The sequence below is a fragment of the Urtica dioica genome, chromosome 4 (genome assembly GCF_054948205.1).
Source record: "Urtica dioica subsp. dioica isolate 48M chromosome 4, U.dioica_male_clone48M_v1_H2, whole genome shotgun sequence".
Classification (NCBI taxonomy): Eukaryota; Viridiplantae; Streptophyta; class Magnoliopsida; order Rosales; family Urticaceae; genus Urtica; species Urtica dioica.
Window position 1 is genome coordinate 41,243,585 of NC_142759.1, and position 20,756 is coordinate 41,264,340.

At 44.1% G+C, this 20,756-nt stretch overlaps 1 protein-coding gene across 1 annotated transcript in view; it reads right to left on the reverse strand.

The window, feature by feature from the left end:
• Positions 1-20,756, reverse strand: part of LOC149401558 (uncharacterized) — a 106,015-nt gene that overhangs the window by 67,110 nt on the left and 18,149 nt on the right. The window contains exons 2-4 of the mRNA XM_089610779.1: positions 13,417-13,608; positions 13,243-13,335; positions 13,066-13,170 (exon numbers count right to left, since the gene is read on the reverse strand). Coding sequence (XP_089466905.1) covers positions 13,066-13,170; positions 13,243-13,335; positions 13,417-13,608 — 390 coding nt within the window. The remainder of the gene's footprint in view (positions 1-13,065; positions 13,171-13,242; positions 13,336-13,416; positions 13,609-20,756) is intronic.

Sequence of the window (20,756 nt, forward strand, 5' to 3'; positions counted from 1 at the left end):
AAGAGGTGGCACGAGGGCTTATAAGTTTACTCGTGTACTCGGAACTCAACTCGAGGAGTGACCTCAACTAGAGGAGTCACGTGAAGAGTCGGCACGAGGACTTATCGGTCGACTCGTGGACTCTTAACGCAACTCGAGGAGTCATGTGAAGAGTCGGCACGACGGCTTATCAATCGACTCATGGACACAGAACTCAACTCGAGGAGTGACCTCAACTCGAGGAGTCATGTGAAAAGTCAGCACGAGGACTTATCAGCCAACTCGTGGACTTGAAACTCAACTCGAGGAGTCATTTGTAGAGTTGGCACGACGACTTATCAGTCTACTCGTGGACTCGGAACTCAACTCGAGGAATGAACTCATTTCGAGGAGTTATGTGTAGAGTCGGAACGAGGACTTATCAGTCGACTCATGAACTCGGAACTCAACTCGAGGAATGAACTCATTTCGAAGAGTTATGTGTAGAGTCGGCATGAGGACTTATCAGTCGACTTGTCGACTCGGAACTCAACTCGAGGAGTCATGTGAAAAGTCGGCACGAGGGTTTATCAATCGACTCGTGGACACAGAACTCAACTAGAGGAGTGACCTAAACTCGAGGAGTCATGTGAAGAGTCAGCACGAGGACTTATCAGTCGACTCGTGGACACGAAACTCAGTCAGCACAACGACTTATCAGTCGACTCTTGGACTCGGAACTCAACTCGAGGAGTGACCTCAACTCGAGAAGTCATGTGTAGAGTCGGCACGAGGACTTATTAGTCGACCCGTGGACTCGGAACTCAACTCGAGGAGTGAACTCAACTCGAGGAGTCATGTGCAGAGTCAGCACGAGGATGTTGGAATTGATCTAGGGTTTAAGAAAAAGATTAAACGCTTCGGGAAGCGGCGGAATTTTAAAAAATTTCTTTACAAGTACAAACAGTTTTTACTAACCTAGACAAAGAGCAAGTACATGTAATTAAAAACTAATATGAGCTAGAAGTTTACTAACCTTTCTTGAAGCATGAACTTTGAAGAAGCTTTTGGAAGGTTTGCAACGCTCGTCTCCCCTCGCAGCACGTCTCTCTTTCTTTCCTCGGCACCTCGAGCAACCACGAAAGTTTCTATCACTAAATCACTCGAAATAAAGGAATTAGTGAGTGGGCACTTTTAAACACTACGACTTAAGAACAAGTCTTGAAGTCGCAGAGCTAAACACTAGGTCGAGTGAGGACCTAGGTGCCAAAACAAGAATAATCAAAAATAAACTAAAGAGAGAGAGAGAGGAGTTTCGGCCACAAGTTCTAGAGAGAGAGTCTCTCAAATCTCTTAAACTTGGATGAATGAAATGTGAGGAAATGAGGCTCCTATTTATAGGAGAGGTCTCACCTTCTATAAGGTAGTTTCCTCTTCTATAGAATATCAAATATTCATGAGCTAATTTCCCTATTTCCTTTATTGAGTCACACCGCCAAACTAGGCTTCAATAACCTTGGATTTGTTTCCTATTTTATTCCATGCCTTTGACTCTCTCTTGGCCGAACTTCCTAATGTATGCATATGCAAATTTGTTTCCTCTTTTTCTTTTGGCAAGTATCTTGATACATTTATGCACAAAATAATCTCTCCTATTTCTCTATAGGGTAGGCGCCCAAGTCTCTCTAGAAGGAGCTTCTAGAAGCTTCTCCATTTGTTCATGACAACATGAGAAATGCCCATTAAGAATTTTCAATAAAACTCTTATGAAATGAAATTAACTCACAAGGCCCAATGATCAAGTCATGGCCGAGTGACATTAAGTCATCAAATGAACTTGTCAAAAAATTTATTTACATTCATTTCATCCTATGTCTCAAAAGACAAAAATACCCTTTTGACAATTTTCGTTCTTGTTTTGACTTAGCTTCCAGTTTAACTATTCCTATCGATGTGATTCGTGACAGTGACCTCATGGACCCAAATGAACAAAGCTTGAGCTAATCACTTGGACTCAAAAGATCACAAACCTTTTCCAAGTTTAGCTTAATGCGAATTGACTCCACTAAAGAGCTGACACTGAAAATCTCTCGGTTCAAATGAATTTATTTTCTACTCAAGAATTCGACCTAATTATGATGAGCGGATCCACTGAATAATATCTATGTTTACCCTTCATGAATGTCATCAGCTAGTTGGGATTTACTAAATTACCATTTTACCCTTCTAGCTGTTATTTCCTCAACCCCTTTGTCGCTTGTGAATAAGTTAGAAACAATGTATTGACGAGGAGCTAACAAGTCACATTGTTTCATCCAAAAGAGTCAGGACTCAATTTGGACACTGGCCAGTTCATTTATTCACACTCCAAGGAACAAAGCATGAGGTGACATACATTGCATTTCAGCAATCTTGTACATGAATTCCATATCTATGAGAACTTCACAAAGTTACTCATGACATTCTCACAACTTAGTACTTCACCAATAGGCCCTGTTCGGAATCACATAGTGAGTCTGAACTCTGACTTTCTCAAATGAGAATACTAAGGTGTGAAATGACATGTCTCATTTCAGGATTAAGGTAAGCATGATGCAATTCATACATAGTGACTTCGAGACATAAGAGGTTAAATGGTTTGTTCTTATATTGTCTCTAGAAGTGCACTGGTCAATTCAGTACCTTCGGAAGATACCTAGAAGAACTATAGAGTCTCCAACTCTCAATGCCTCATAACCAGACATCATAGATTCTTCTAACAATCGTACTGAGGTGAATAGTCCTTTGACCCTAAGATTGCGAATATATCGTTTTAAGCAAACTACAAAGAGTTTGTTCATGCTAATCTACATTTGTCTCTTCGTAAGTTGTTAAGTTTGTTTATGGACTAAAAGACTAAGGTTTTATCATAAAGCTTCAAACAAGGACGATTGAATGAACGTTTCAACTTTTTTAGTAAATGAATAAGCAATTACTGTTGGAATCGATCTAGGGTTTGAGAAAATAAGTCTTATCCCACAAACAGGCACAAGTCTGACCTACTAGCCAACTTGCTAGTCTTTTGCCTCAGCACGTGTGCAGGGCAACCCCAAATTCGGATGCGGCTAAGATTCACTTTACGGCCAGTCCATCGTTCATAAGGAGTACCAGGAACCGTTTTGGACGGAACTTGGTTCAGAATATAGGCGGCTGTTTCAAGGGCATATCCCCAAAAGGAAAGAGGGAGTGATGAGTAACTCATCATTGATCTAACCATCTCCATAAGAGTTCGATTTCTTCTCTCTGACACTCCGTTTTGTTGAGGCGTGCCAGGTGCGGTAAGCTGAGAAGCGATACCTTCTTCTTTAAGAAAGTCATCGAACTCTCCAGACATATACTCACCACCTCGATCAGATCGAAGGGTTTTGATCACTTTGCCAGTTTACTTTTCCACTAAAGCCCTAAAGACCTTAAATACGTTAAAGGTCTCGGATTTGTGTTTGAGCAAATAGACAAACCCATATCGTGAGTAATCATCGGTGAAGGTAACGAAGTATTCGTATCCTCCACGTGCCTGTTGGTTGAGCGGACCACATACAACAGAATGTACTAGTTCCAGCAACTCAGTGGCTCTTCGATCCTTATCAGAGAAAGGTCGCTTAGTCATTTTTCCTTCTATGCAGGATTCACAAGTAGGTAGTGAACCTATTGCAGAGGCTTGGAGTGGACCATCCCTCACAAGTCTCTTAATCCTATCTAGACTGATATGACCAAGTCTTAAGTGCCTGAGATATGTTGATTTTGTTTGATCGGAGGATTCAGAAAGTTTGATCCTCTTTGGCTCCCTAATTAGATCGTTATCTATTTCGGTGTCTAAAAGAGAAGGTTGAGTGGGATAGATGTAAAAAAGACCATTCTTCATACATGCATCAGTGACAAAAGAATTATCAGGAAATGAAATACGAATTCCATTGTTTATGAACTTTAAACAATAATCTTTCTCAAGAATTCGAGCAACGGATATTAAGTTCTTCCCAAATGTAGGAACAAAATAAACATTATTCAAGTTTAAAGTGCGGTCTTCAAAAGACAGCGTCACGGATCCCACAGCCTTCGCAGACACCAGGCTCCCATCACCCCATTTGAAACAGAACTCGCCTTCCTCTAAGCTTTTGGTTTTCTTGAAACCATTCAAGGAACAACAAATATGGTTAGTAGCAGCGGAGTCAAGTATCCACATTGATACATTATCAGCTACTAAGCATGCTTCGGTAACTAGTACAATACTATGTTCCTTTGCTTTGAGATAGGCGGGACAGTTCTTTTTATCGACCTTGTAAGGTCCCTTCTCAGTTCTAGAGGCGGAAGCTTTGTGCTCAGTAGCATGTGCCTCTCCTTGATTCCTCTTTCTCTTAGTGAGACCTACAGCAGTGTGAAGTTCCTCCATAAGCTTGGTAACATTGTACTTTAGCTTGTTAATGGAGTAGTTCATCTTGGAGGTATCAAGAGATGCGGGGAGAGCTTCTAAGATCACATCTATGACATTCTTCCCACCAATCTCAGATCCTAGGATTTCCATTTTACTCAGATGACTAATGATGAATATCATAAAGTCTCCAACATGAGTCCTAGCCTTCATGCGACAGTTCATAAATTGTCGGACTGCTTTTTGCCTTGCTTGACGCATTTGCCCTCCAAACATCTCATGGAGATTGGTGAGCATGTCGGCGGCAGTCTCGATGTCACGATGTTGTTGTTGCAACACATTGTTCATTGATGCTAAGATATAGCACCTCACAATCTCATCGGAGCAGAGCCAGGCCGCCAAGGCGTCTTTGTCCTCTTGAGTTGAATCATTATTCGTCAGAGGAGGACACGGGGTGGTGAGTACCCATTTGTGCTTGGTAAGGACTATGTCGAGGTTATGTTTCGAATCTACGTAGTTATCGTTTTCGAGTTTGTTCGAGGAAAGGATGAACGAGAGATGTTTGCGAGACATGTTGCTTATTTAAGTTGAAACAAGTTTATGATTAGTCTTTGGATTAGGATTTCAGTTTTATTAAGACTTTTATAAAATCCAAAGGTGTTATAAACCAAACGATAATTTACTCCCTCAAGAGAAGGCCGCAAAAAATCTCCATTTATAAGTAAATGACACATCATTAATGCTTAGCCAAAATGTCAATACATCATTTTTGACTAGCCACCTTGTAAATTGGTTTGATCACTCACATCCCTTCGCAGAGCCTCAAGGGAGGATTACTAGGGATTGAGCCTAAGTGTGCAACCAACCACTTAGTCCAAAAGGTCAACTTTGAAACACAATCCCCCAAGGGGAGGCCTTGCCATCATCGTCTCACTCTCGGACGTAGCTCATTGAGCAATGATCAGAGCAAACCTTTAAAACACGTTTTTCAATATAAAAAATTAAAAACTTTTAGAACTGATTCTAATGTGTTTTAAAAACATCCCAAACTCATAGAAAATCAACATGCTTTTTAATTTAAAGACAAGAGGATTAAATTAAAAAAAAAACTAAGATTACAATTCTAACTTGTCACAAAAATAGTAAACTTTCGAAAACGATTTTCAAACTCATAATTTTAAAAACATGTACATGCTAATCTTTGACCATAGCTCTGATACCATTTGTTGGAATTGATCTAGGGTTTAAGAAAAAGATTAAACGCTTCGGGAAGCGGCGGAATTTTAAAAAATTTCTTTACAAGTAAAAACAGTTTTTACTAACCTAGACAAAGAGCAAGTACATGTAATTAAAAACTAATATGAGCTAGAAGTTTACTAACCTTTCTTGAAGCATGAACTTTGAAGAAGCTTTTGGAAAGTTTGCAACGCTCGTCTCCCCTCGCAGCACGTCTCTCTTTCTTTCCTCGGCACCTCGAGCAACCACGAAAGTTTCTATCACTAAATCACTCGAAATAAAGGAATTAGTGAGTGGGCACTTTTAAACACTACGACTTAAGAACATGTCTTGAAGTCGCAGAGCTAAATACTAGGTCGAGTGAGGACCTAGGTGCCAAAACAAGAATAATAGAAAATAAACTAGAGAGAGAGAGGAGTTTCGGCCACAAGTTCTAGAGAGAGAGTCTCTCAAATCTCTTAAACTTGGATGAATGAAATGTGAGGAAATGAGGCTCCTATTTATAGGAGAGGTCTCACCTTCTATAAGGTAGTTTCCCCTTCTATAGAATTATTAAATATTCATGAGCTAATTTCCCTATTTCCTTTATTGAGTCACACGGCCAAACTAGGCTTCAATAAGCCTTGGATTTGTTTCCTATTTTGTTCCATGCCTTTGACTTTCTCTTGGCCGAAATTCCTAATGCATGGATATGCAAATTTGTTTCCTCTTTTTCTTTTGGCAAGTATCTTGATACATTTATGCACAAAATAATCTCTCCTATTTCTCTATAGGGTAGGTGCCCAAGTCTCTCTAGAAGGAGCTTCTAGAAGCTTCTTCATTTGTTCATGACAACATGAGAAAGGCCCATTAAGAATTTTCAATAAAACTCTTATGAAATGAAATTAACTCACAAGGCCCAATGATCAAGTCATGGCCGAGTGACATTAAGTCATTAAATGAACTTGTCAAAAAATTTATTGACATTCATTTCATCCTATGTCTCAAAAGACAAAGATACCATTTTGACAATTTTCATTCTTGTTTTGACTTAGCTTCCAGTTTAACTATTCCTATTGATGTGATTCGTGACAGTGACCTCATGGACCCAAATGAACAAAGTTTGAGCTAAACACTTGGACTCAAAAGTTCACAAACCTTTTCCAAGTTTAGCTTAATGCCAACTGACTCCACTAAAGAGCTGACACTGAAAATTTCTCGGTTCAAATGAATTTATTTTCTACTCAAGAATTCGACCTAATTATGATGAGCGGATCCACTGAATATTATCTATGTTTACCCTTCATGAATGTCATCAGCTAGTCGGGATTTACTAAATTACCATTTTACCCTTCTAGCTGTTATTTCCTCAACTCCTTTGTCGCTAGTGAATAAGTTAGAAACAATGTATTGACGAGGAGCTAACAAGTCACATTGTTTCATCCAAAAGAGTCAGGACTCAATTTGGACACTGGCCAGTTCATTTATTCACACTCCAAGGAACAAAGCATGAGGTGACATACATTGCATTTCAGCAATCTTGTACATGAATTCCATATCTATGAGAACTTCACAAAGTTACTCATGACATTCTCACAACTTAGTGCTTCACCAATAGGCCCTGTTCAGAATCACATAGTGAGTCCGAACTCTGACTTTCTCAAATGAGAATACTAAGGTGTGAAATGACATATCTCATTTCAGGATTAAGGTAAGCATGATGCAATTCATACATAGTGACTTCGAGACATAAGAGGTTAAATGGTTTGTTCTTATCTTGTCTCTAGAAGTGCACTGGTCAATTCAGTACCTTCGGAAGATACCTAGAAGAACTATAGAGTATCCAACTCTCAATGCCTCATAACGAGACATCATAGATTCTTCTAACAATCGTACTGAGGTCAATAGTCCTTTGACCCTAAGATTGCGAATATATCGTTTTAAGCAAACTACAAAGAGTTTGTTCATGCAAATCTACATTTGTCTCTTCGTAAGTTGTTAAGTTTGTTTATGGACTAAAAGACTAAGGTTTTATCATAAAGCTTCAAACAAGGAAGATTGAATGAACGTTTCAACTTTTTTATTAAATGAATAAGCAATTACAAGCAAGAGTCTTCGTAAGACTATATTACATCAAATGTACAATATAAGGATTACAACTCTTCTTGTGGGCACCATTGACAACAGAGGAATCATCAGTCGACTCGTGGACTCGGAACTCATCTGGAGGAGTCATGTGAAGAGTCGGCACGAGGACTTATAAGTCGACTCGTGGACTCGGAACTCAACTCGAGGAGTGACCTCAACTAGAGGAGTCACGTGAAGAGTCGGCACGAGGACTTATCGGTCGACTCGTGGACTCTTAACTCAACTCGAGGAGTCATGTGAAGAGTCGGCACGAGGGCTTATCAATCGACTCGTGGACACGGAACTCAACTCGAGGAGCGACCTCAACTCAAGGAGTCATGTGAAAAGTCAGCACGAGGACTTATCAGCCGACTCGTGGACATGAAACTCAACTCGAGGAGTGACCTCAACTAGAGGAGTCATGTGAAGAGTCAGAACGAGGACTTATCAGTCGACTCGTGGACTCGAAGCTCAACTTGTGGGGTGATCTCGAGGAGTCATGTGTAGAGTCGGCACAACGACATATCAGTCGACTCATGGACTCGGAACTCAACTCGAGGAAGGACCTCAACTCGAGGAGTCATGTGAAGAGTTGGCACGAGGTCTTATAAGTCGACTCAAGGACTCGGAACTCAACTCGAGGAGTGACCTTAACTCGAGGAGTCATGTGAATAGTCAGCAGGAGGACATATCAGTCGACTTGTGAACTCGAAACTCAACTCGAGGAGTGACCTCAACTTGAGGAGTCATGTGTAGAGTTGGCACGAGGAATTATCCGTCGACTCGTGCACTCGGAACTCAACTCGAGAAATGAACTAATTTCGAGGAGTTATGTGTAGAGTCAGCACGAGGACTTATCAGTTGACTCGTGAACTCGGAACTCAATTCGAGGAGTGAACTCATTTAGAAGAGTTATGTGTAGAGTCGGCATGAGGACTTATCAGTCGACTCATCGACTCGGAACTCACTTCGAGGAGTCATGTGAAAAGTCGGCACGAGGGTTTATCAATCAACTCGTGGACACAGAACTCAACTAGAGGAGTGACCACAACTCGAGGAGTCATGTGAAGAGTCAGCACGAGCACTTATCAGTCGACTCGTGGACTCGAAACTCAACTTGTGGGGTGATCTCGTGGAGTCATGTGTAGAGTCGGCACAACAACTTATCAGTCGACTCAAGGACTCGGAACCCAACTCGAGGAAGGACCTCAATTCGAGGAGTCATGTGTAGAGTCGGCACGAGGAATCATCAGTCGACTCGTGGACTCGGAACTCAACTCGAGGAATGAACTCAACTTGAGGAGCCACGTGAAGAGTTGGCACGAGGACTTATCAGTCGACTCGTGGTCCCGAAATTCGACTCGAGGGGTCACGTGAAGAGTCGGCACGAGGAATTATCGGACGACTCGTGGACTCGGAACTCAACTCGGGGAGTGACCTCAACTCAAGGAGTCATGTGTAGAGTCGGCACGATAACTTATCAGTCAACCCGTGAACTCAGAACTCAACTCGATGAGTGAACTCATTTCGAGGAGTTATGTGTATAGTTGGCAAGAGGACTTATCAGTCGACTGCTGGACTCAGAACTAAACTCGAGGAGTGACCTCAACTCGAGGAGTCATGTAAAGAGTTGGCACGAGGGCTTATCGGTCGACTCGTGGACTCTGAACTCAACTCGAGGAGTCATGTGATGAGTCCGAACGAGGGCTTATCAATCGACTCGTGGACACAGAACTGAACTCGAGGAGTCATGTGAAAATTCAGCACGAGGACTTATCAGCCGACTCGTGGACTTGAAACTCAACTCGAGGAGTGACCTCAACTCGAGGAGTCATGTGTAGAGTTGGCACGAGGACTTATCAGTCGACTCGTGGACTCGGAACTCAACTCGAGGAATGAACTCATTTTGAGGAGTTATGTGTAGAGTCGGCACGAGGACTTATCAGTCGACTCGTGAACTTGGAACTCAACTCGAGGAATGAACTCATTTCGAAGAGTTATGTGTAGAGTCGGCATGAGGACTTATCAATCGACTCGTCGACTCAGAACTCAACTCGAGGAGTCATGTGAAAAGTCGGCACGAGGGTTTATCAATCGACTCGTGGACACAGAACTCAACTAGAGGAGTGACGTCAACTCGAGGAGTCATGTGAAGAGTCAGCACGAGGACTTATCAGTCGACTCGTGGACCCGAAACTCAACTCGTGGGGTGATCTCAACTCGAGGAGTCATGTGTAGAGTCGGCACAACGACTTATCAGTCGACTCATGGACTCGGAACTCAACTCGAGGAGTGACCTCAACTCGAGGAGTCATGTGAAGAGTCAGCATGAGGACTTATCAGTCGACTCGTGGACTCGAAGCTCAATTTGTGGGGTGATCTCGAGGAGTCATGTGTAGAGTCGGCACAATGACTTATCAGTCGACTCATGGACTCGGAACCCAACTCGAGGAAGGACCTCAACTCGAGGAGTCATATGTAGAGTCAGCACGAGGAATCATCAGTCGACTTGTGGACTCGGAACTCAACTCGAGGAATGAACTCAACTCGAGGAGTCACGGGAAGAGTCGGCACGAGGACTTATCAGTCGACTCGTGGTCCCGAAACTCAACTCGAGGAGTCACGTGAAGAGTCCGCCCTAGGAATTATCGGCCGACTCGTGGACTCGGAACTCAACTCGGGGAGTGACCTCAATTCGAGGAGTCATGTGTAGAGTCGGCACAAGAACTTATCAGTCAACTCGTGAACTCAGAACTCAACTCGATGAGTGAACTCATTTCGAGGAGTTATGTGTAGAGTTGGCAAGAGGACATATCAGTCGACTCGGGGACTCAGAACTCAACTCGAGGAGTGACCTCAACTCGAGGAGTCATGTGAAGAGTTGGGACGAGGTCTTATAAGTCGACTCATGGACTCGGAACTCAACTTGAGGAGTGACCTCAACTCGAGGAGTCATGTGAAGAGTCAGCACGAGGACATATCAGTCGACTTGTGAACTCGAAACTCAACTCGAGGAGTGAGCTCAACTCGAGGAGTCATGTGTAGAGTTGGCACGAGGACTTATCAGTCGACTCGTGGACTCGGAACTCAACTCGAGAAATGAACTAATTTCGAGGAGTTATGTGTAGAGTCGGCACGAGGACTTATCAGTCGACTCGTGAACTCGGAACTCAATTCGAGGAGTGAACTCATTTCGAAGAGTTATGTGTAGAGTCGGCATGAGGACTTATCAGTCGACTCATCGACTCGGAACTCACTTCGAGGAATCATGTGAAAAGTCGGCACGAGGGTTTATCAATCGACTCGTGGACACAGAACTCAACTAGAGGAGTGACCACAACTCGAGGAGTCACGTAAAGAGTCAGCACGAGGACTTATCAGTCGACTCATGGACTCGAAACTCAACTTGTGGGGTGATCTCGTGGAGTCATGTATAGAGTCGGCACAATGACTTATCAGTCGACTCATGGAGTCATGGCTTGCCGCTCTTCAGGACCTCCGGCCTGACCATCGGCCCTTTGAACGGCGTGTCTTCTTGGCGTCTCGGGTTTTCCGAAAACGACCGACAATAGAAGGACCTCAACTCGAGGAGTCATGTGTAGAGTCAGCACGAGGAATCATCAGTCGACTCGTGGACTCGTAACTCAACTCGAGGAACGAACTCAACTCGAGGAGTCAGGTGAAGAGTCGGCACAAGGACTTATCAGTCGACTCGTGGTCCCGAAACTCAACTCGAGGAGTCACGTGAAGAGGCGGCACGAGGAATTATCGGGCGACTCGTGGACTCGGAACTCAACTCGGGGAGTGACCTCAACTCGAGGAGTCATGTGTAGAGTCGGCACGAGAACTTATCAGTCAACTCGTGAACTCGGAACTCAACTCGATGAGTGAACTCATTTCGAGGAGTTATGTGTAGAGTTGGCAAGAGGACTTATCAGTCGACTGGTGGACTCAAAACTCAACTCGAGGAGTGACCTCAACTCGAGGAGTCATGTGAAGAGTTGGCACGAGGGCTTATAAGTCGACTCGTGGACTCGGAACTCAACTCGAGGAGTGACCTCAACTAGAGGAGTCATGTGAAGAGTCGGCACGAGGACTTATCGGTCGACTCGTGGACTCTGAACTCAACTCGAGGAGTCATTTGATGAGTCGGAACGAGGGCTTATCAATCGACTCGTGGACACAGAACTCAACTCGAGGAGTCATGTGACAAGTCAGCACGAGGACTTATCAGCCGACTCGGACTTGAAACTCAACTCGAGGCGTGACCTCAACTCGAGGAGTCATGTCACTACAACATTTACAACATTTACCGACGATTTTTTTCGTCGGTAATAACTCTAAAATGGTCGCTAAATGTATTTAGCGACGATAAAAATCGTCGCTAATTCGCCGTGCCTAAATATATTTAGCGACGATTTAATCGTCGGTAAATATTTAGCGACGATATTAGCAACGACAAAGTCGTCGCTAAATATTGTGAGGAGAAGTTTTTTTCGTTGTGAAACAGATAAGTAGCATCGACTTTATCGTCGCTAATTATTATTATTATATTTTTTTTTCGTCGTTAATTATTTATTTTTTACGGTTTTTTGGTTGTGAAATTCTAAAATGAAAAATCAAATAAAAACTAAATTATATTATCCAAATCAACAATTATATAAAATCCGGTTACGTTTGTTTTCGGTTATCGAGAAATATGTAAATAATAAATACACAAAACAACTAATAAACCACTAGTCGCGACGTTTGCTTTGTCGTCCCGCCACTCATTTTCGCCCTCCTCGACGAGAAACGCTCTTCTGCTGGCGCTGAAGTTCTGCAGGCTGCGGCGTCGGAGTAGACTGACTTGGTCCGCCGGGCGTCGTCTGCTGGCTGGCGTCGGGAGTCCTCTGCTGGCCGCCCGTCGGAGTGTGGACGCCGGCCGTCGGAGTCTGCTGACTGTGGGATGACGGAGCCTGCTGCGAACTCTGCGGAAATTTGGACATGAACGAGCTAAGGTTGAGGCCGGGCACCTGACTCTGTATTGTCTCGGCGAACGCGGCGAGGGTCGATGTCAACACCTCCTGTGAGACATATCCTGGTTGCGACGTCCCAGCCGCCGAACCGTAGACTTCGGCGACTTCAGCCGCCATCCGTGCTCCCTGTGGCATCAAACGTCCGACGCCGGTCAAGTGATCAGTACGCGAACCCATAATATCGTGGATCGCCTGCTGCTCTAGAACGGAAATATCAACGTCCGCTCCTTGGTGCTCAGGCTCCGCTCGCAACGTGTTGAACCTAGCGACCAGTCGATCCTGATATAATTAACTAGTTAGTATATATTAATCGAAAAATAAGAAAAATAAGTGTAAACTTACATAACGTGCGGAGGCTTCAGGAGTCAGCCATTCGGACTTGTCGGACTGATGTTGGCGCTTGTAGTTCGCAAACAAGCTCTCGAATGCGCCTGTCTCGACGCTCTTCTGCATGTAAACAAAACTTCAAGTGTTAGATAATTTTAATGATTTGATGTATTATATAAACATAAAACTTACGTTTTTCATGCGGTGGGTCGAGAACCCAATCGTCCCCTGTCGAGTCTTCGTCTTCTTCTTCGTGCGATTCGCCTTATTCTTCGCTTGTATAGCCTGTTGTAATATAAGTAAACGTACACGTAAATAACAAATCGTTTAATAAACATTCGATTAACGTAAATGATTCGATATTACCTTAAATTCATCGCTCGTATATCGTTGTATCAGCGTCTCCCATTCGGTGTCGAGCTTAACGGTCTTCGGTTTCAGCGACCGCGCCACCTGTACGCTGCTCTTGCAGTCGATGTCGAACCACGACCGCAATGTATGCCTCCAATCGCGAAGACGAGTCTTCGCGTCTCGAATGATTGCCGCATCGAAAATCGCCTTCTTATTCCCGGTTGCATCACCATCGACTCGAATGTCGTACTTGTCGCGAATCGCTGCTCGGATCTCGGCCTCCTTCGCCGGCCCCACGTTCGCATTCGTCCACCTTGGGACCGTAGGCGAGATCTTGTCTCGGACGACCAACCCGAGCGTGTTCGTGAACGTCGCGAGATCCGGATCCATCTCGCGCTCTGGCTGCAAGAACGACTGAAAGTCCTCGTTATAAATAATGACTTCCTTCACCCCGGGGCGCCGTGCACGCTCAGATCGAAGCCCGACCGTCGGCCCACGCACGGCCGGTTCGATATCCTCGTCTTCTTCTTCGACGCCATCACGTACGGGCGCCGACTGGCAATAATTCGGGAGACGGGCTAAGAAGTCATCCCCGCCTCCGCTGCCTCCAGCTCCTGTAGCCGCAGCCATCTGAAATTCAAAACAAAATTTATTTAGTTATGCATTCTTAATGATTTAAATCAGTTAATTTAGTAAGTAAATGAAAAACGTTATATACTATCAATCATCGTCGTCTGACAAATCATCTTCTTCCATCAAATCTTCGTCCTCAGTTTCTTCGTCATCGATAAACTCTTCTTCTTCAATATTTTCCAACAAGTTCACTGCGTCGTTGCTCACGGGCTCTGGTATCGCAGACTGATGACGCGTTGACAGTGAATCTAAATCTAACGGTTCTACTGACAACTGAACTGAAGACGAAGATTGACCAAGAATGAGGTCAATATCGGGAAGATCCCACACATTTCGATGTTTACACTCTTCGACGATTCGCCAATCACGACCATTCAAGTTATCTTCCAAGTAGAAAACTTGTTTCGCTTGAGTTGCCAAAATAAATGGCTCGTCTTTGTACCATTCTTTTGCCACATACACGCTTGTCAAGTTATTGTCGTTGCGTGTCCTTTTCCTCTGATCTTGATCACCGAACCAACGACATTGAAATAAGACGACGTGACAATTGTTCTGATACGTCAAGACAATGGCGTTTTCTACTTGACCGTAGAAGTCGTGACCTCCTTCACTTGGTACACATACCCCGCTATTCTGAGTCGTTCTTCTGCTATCACGTTGACGGGAGATAAATTTAACCCCGTTCACTACACAACACGGATACGTCTGTGGTGCGAAATGTGGTCCCAATGCCAATGCATATAATTCGGAGGTAACGGATAATCCGTCTTGGCTCATTTGAAATACCTACATACAACCATTAACGAGTCGGTTATTAATTATCTCATATTCTTTGAGTTTGGTAGTCAAATACCTTTTCCCAAAACCACTTTGGGAACTCAAGTCGATGCGCTTCTTCAACATCTGGCCGACCTTCTAATTCCATGAGATCTATGTCTTCACTGAAATAAAATTCATGTTCATTTAATACATCACGTCGTATAAATATAATTCAAGTTCATTTATTTCACTCATTTACCTCATGAAATCGTCAATTTCGGGACAATTTCGTAAAATGTACCACTCAGCGAGCAATCGTATATTCTCATCTAAGCGTATCGTGGTCATCTTCCCATAAGGCCGACAACTTGATGACTGAAACACCGATAACTCCCGTTCGACACCTTCGAAGTTAGACGCGACGTCTGTTCGTTGGGGCATGTTGAAACGATTCTCAACTCCTTCTAGATACCTTGAGCAGAATGTCAATGCTTCATCTACAACATAGGCTTCGGCAATTGAACCCTCTAGTCTAGCTCGATTATGCACAAAGTTCTTGAGCGTTCCAAGGTATCTCTCAAATGGATACATCCACCGCATATGAACTGGACCTCCGTTAATTGCCTCCTCCGGTAGATGCATTACCAAATGAACCATGATTGTGAAGAAATCAGGCGGGAAAATTCGTTCCAACTTACACAATATAAGCTTCACATCCTCTTGCGCCTTCTCAATGTCTGAAATTACCAGCGTTCTAGAGCAAATAAGTCTGAAGAAGTTGCAGAGCTCTATTATGGAATCTCGAATTGTTCGATCCAGAAAAGGACGAATAGCAGGAGCCAATAGGCGCTGCATAATCACGTGACAATCGTGAGACTTCAAACCCGTCAACCTCCCATCCGCGGTAACATTCTTCTTCAAATTCCCCGCAAAACCATCGGGAAATCTGACAGATCTCAAGAACTCAGTAAACCGCTTCCGTTCTGAAGGTGTCAGAGTGTATGACGAAGGCGGTTTCATCCATCTATCTCCTTCTTGGTACAAATGAAGCTCGTGCCTTATGTTCCAGTCCGCCAAAGTCAACCGCGCCTTATCTGTGTCTTTCGTCTTCCCCTCGATGTTCAGCAAGGTACCCAGAAGATTATCGCATACATTCTTTTCTATATGCATTACATCGAGGTTATGCTTCAGCATAAGACTCGACCAATACGGCAACTCGAAGGAAATACTTTTCTTTGTCCAATTCAACTCACTAGCATCGCGCTTTCGTTTCTTCCCGCCGAAGTCAGGGTGCTTCCCCGGGGTTGCATCTCCCACTAATCGCAATTGTCGAAGTATATCGCTCGCTGATTTTCTCACTGGTGGTGGTCGTTTCTCATTTCGTACCTTGTACAGTTTGCTCTTCCTCATCGGGTGTAACAACGGCAAGAATCGACGATGATCGCAGTAAACAATCTTGTTTCGAGCCTTGAAAGATGGTGTGTCGTTGTTACACGTCGGACAAGCAAGGTACCCTTGACCACTCCATCCCGACAAACTGCTTCTCGCTGGAAAATCATTCACCGTCCATAGAAGTACGGAAAACAACCTGAATAGCTCAGCGGTCGAACCATCTCTCAACACAACACCGGTTTCCCACAATTCCTTCAGCTCATCAATCAGCGGTCGTAAGAAAACATCCATGTCTTTTCCCGGCGCACTACGACCTGGTATAAGCAATGTTAACATCAAGTACGATGTTTTCATGCACAACCACGGCGGTAAATTGTACGCAGTCAAGACTACCGGCCACATACTGTACGATAAACTCATGTCACCAAATGGGTTGAAACCATCGGCGGCAAGTCCAAGCCGGACGTTCCTCGGTTCTGCCGCAAACATGGGATATTTTTGGTCGATCTCCTTCCACGTTGCTCCGTCTGCAGGATGTCGCAGTACACCATCCTCTTTAATGCGTTCATTCTCGTGCCACTGCATCTCTAGAGCTGTGTGCCGACTCGCGTACAGTCGCTTAAGTCGATCTTTCAGTGGAAAGTAGAGCAACACTTTATGCGCTACTTTTTTTCCACCGTCTTTCTTCAGCCACCGGCTCTCATTACAAACTGGACACTCGTCTAGATTGGCGTTGTCCTTCCAAAACAACGCGCAATCATGTTTGCAGACGTGAATCGACTCGTAACCCATACCAAATCGACGCAATTTCGCCTTTGCTTCATAGTGTGACTCTGGAATCGTGTTGCCGATCGGATGAGATTTTTTCAGTACTTTCAGTAGCTGATCAAACGACTTATTCGTCCACTTGTTCATCACTTTCAAATGCATCAACGTGACAACAAATGAGAGTGACGAATACTCCGTACAACCCGGCCATAATTCTGTGTCCACTCTGGTATTCTGCATTCGGGTCAATACTGTCATCGTCACCGTCTACGTCGTTGTGATCTAAGATATCGTGTACAGCATCAAACATCCCGCCTCCTCCTCTGTAATCCGTCTGATACTGCATTACGTCATCTTCTTCCTCCCCGTGAAAGTTCCACCTCGTGTAATTCCTCTTAAATCCTCTGATAAAGAGATGATTCTCTATATCACGAATTTTTTGCATCAACACGTTGTTACACCTCTTGCATGGACACTTAACTCGTCCTTCGACATTTACGTGTTGTTGGGGTATTGCCATGAACTCTGTCATGCCAGCCGCAAACTCAACGCTTAAACGTTGGTCCTCGATTATCCAATTCCTATTTGGATAACTCATTTTACCTATAGATTGAACATTTCAAAATTTAGTAGTTTTCGGATTTTATTTTATAATTTCACGATCCTACCGAAATTTCAGCAGAACCTCCCCTATAAACTTAACAACCCGGCATCACGCCTTTAACTTTAAATCTGCATAGAAACATCCTAAAACTAACAATAAATCGAACCTCAGTGGTTCGATTATTAAAATACATAATCCATAACCAACTAATTAAATTCACATTGTTATTCATTTTTAAATCCGTAACCAACTAATTAATTTCACATTTTTATTCATTTCTAAATCCATAACCAACTAATTAATTTAACATTTTTATTCATTTTTAAATCCATAACCACCTAATTAATTTATTCATTTGTAACAAAAATTAAATACAATTTCAATTAATCCTAACAAAATTTCTAATTTACTCTAACAAAATTAATCCTAACAAAATTTATAATTTACTCTAACAAAATTTCTAATTTCAATTAATCCTAACAAAATTTCTTAATTTAATAATTTCTAATTTACTAATCCAAACAAAATTTCATTTCATAATATAAATATTTATATGTCTAATCCTAATTTATATTTATATATATATAAAACTAATTATACTTATACATAGTTTAAACATTTATGTAAATATTAATATTTATATATGTTTATATATACATACTTGTATATATCGCAGACTGAAGGACTTCGGCGTCGGCGGCGGAACGGCGGAGGATGGCGGCGGGACTCGGGTGACCTGCAAATGGGGAGAGAGATGCGTGAGGACCGGAGGGGAGAGAGAGAGAGCAGAAAAGGGAGAGAGAGAGCAGTGAAAGTGAGAGAGATAGAGAGAGGGATAGCGACTTACAGACGTGAGGAGAGAGAAAGCCGGCGGAGGACGGCGCAGCTTCAGACGCGTGGCCGGAGAGAGAAAACCGTGAGGAGAGAGAGAGGCCGGTTAGGAGAGAGAGAGGCCGGTTAGGAGAGAGAGACGTGAGGACCGGAGAGGATTGGCGGAGGACAGCGGCGACGGAGGACAACAGCGGAGGCGCGGAGGATAGCGGCGGCGGAGGACAATGGCGGCGGAGGACGGGGAGGGGATACAATGCGTTTTTTATTTGGGGATTTAGGTTGAAATGAGTGAACTGAAATGGAGAAAACTGAAACGCGCGATCTGGTATTTAAAGACATTTAGAGACGATTTTAGCGTCGCTGAATCGTTACAATTCGTCGCTAATTGAACTTACGTTTTCAGTTCATAATCAGGCATTTAGCGACGACTTATTCGTCGCTAAATGTTTTTGTACATCTTTAGTGACGATATTCTCGTCGCTAAATCATTTGGTTTTAATTAAATTGGAGAGATTATCGTCGCTAAATGGGTGATTAGCGACGATAAAGTCGTCGCTAATAGTTTCGTCGCTAAATGTGGTATTTCTTGTAGTGTGTGTAGAGTTGGCACGAGGACTTATCAGTCGACTCGTGGACTCGGAACTCAACTCGAGGAATGAACTCATTTCGAGGAGTTATGTGTAGAGTCGGCACGAGGACTTATCAGTCGACTCGTGAACTCGGAACTCAACTCGAGGAATGAACTCATTTCGAAGAGTTATGTGTAGAGTCGGCATGAGGACTTATCAGTCGACTCGTCGACTCGGAACTCAACTCGAGGAGTCATGTGAAAAGTCGGCACTAGGGTTTATCAATCGACTCGTGGACACAGAACTCAACTAGAGGAGTGACCTCAACTCGAGGAGTCATGTGAAGAGTCAGCACGAGGACTTATCAGTCGACTCGTGGACACGAAACTCAACTCGTGGGGTGATCTCAACTCGAGGAGTCATGTGTAGAGTCGGCACAACGACTTATCAGTCGACTCATGGACTCGGAACTCAACTCGAGGAGTGACCTCAACTCGAGGAGTCATGTGAAGAGTCAGCACGAGGACTTATCAGTCGACTCGTGGACTCGAAGCTCAACTTGTGGGGTGATCTCGAGGAGTCATGTGTAGAGTCGGCACAACGACTTATCAGTCGACTCATGGACTCGGAACCCAACTCGAGGAAGGACCTCAACTCGAGGAGTCATGTGTAGAGTCAGCACGAGGAATCATCAGTCGACTCGTGGACTCGGAACTCACTCGAGGAGTGAACTCAACTCGAGGAGTCACGTGAAGAGTCGGCACGAGGACTTATCAGTCGAGTCGTGGTCCCGAAACTCAACTCGAGGAGTCACGTTAAGAGTCGGCACGAGGAATTATCGGGCGACTCGTGGACTAGGAACTCAACTCGGGAGGTGACCTCAACTCGAGGAGTCATGTGTAGAGTCGGCACGAGAACTTATCAGTCAACTCGTGAACTCGGAACTCAACTCGATGAGTGAACTCATTTCGAGGAGTTATGTGTAGAGTTGGCAAGAGGACTTATCAGTCGACTGGTGGACTCAGAACTCAACTCGTGGAGTGACCTCAACTCGAGGAGTCATGTGAAGAGTTGGCACGAGGGCTTATAAGTCGACTCGTGGACACGAAACTCAACTCGTGGGGTGATCTCAACTCGAGGAGTCATGTGTAGAGTCGGCACAACGACTTATCAGTCGACTCATGGACTCGGAACTCAACTCTAGGAGTGACCTCAACTCGAGGAGTCATGTGAAGAGTCAGCACGAGGACTTATCAGTCGACTCGTGGACTCGAAGCTCAACTTGTGGGGTGATCTCGAGGAGTCATGTGTAGAGTCGGCACAACGACTTCTTAGTCGACTCATGGACTCGGAACCCAATTCGAGGAAGGACCTCAACTCGAGGAGTCATGTGTAGAGTCAGCACGAGGAATCATCAGTCGACTCGTGGACTCGGAACTCAACTCGAGGAATGAACTCAACTCGAGGAGTCACGTGAAGAGTCGGGACGAGGACTTATCAGTCGACTCGTGGTCCCGAAACTCAACTCGAGGAGTCGCGTGAAGAGTCGGCACAAGGAATTATCGGCCGACTCGTGGACTCGGAACTCGACTCGGGGAGTGACCTCAACTCGAGGAGTCATGTGTAGAGTCGGCACGAGAACTTATCAGTCAACTCGTGAACTCGGAACTCAACTCGATGAGTGAACTCATTTCGAGGAGTTATGTGTAGAGTCGGCAAGAGGACATATCAGTCGACTCGTGGACTCAGAACTCAAATCAAGGAGTGACCTCAACTCGAGGAGTCATGTGAAGAGTTGG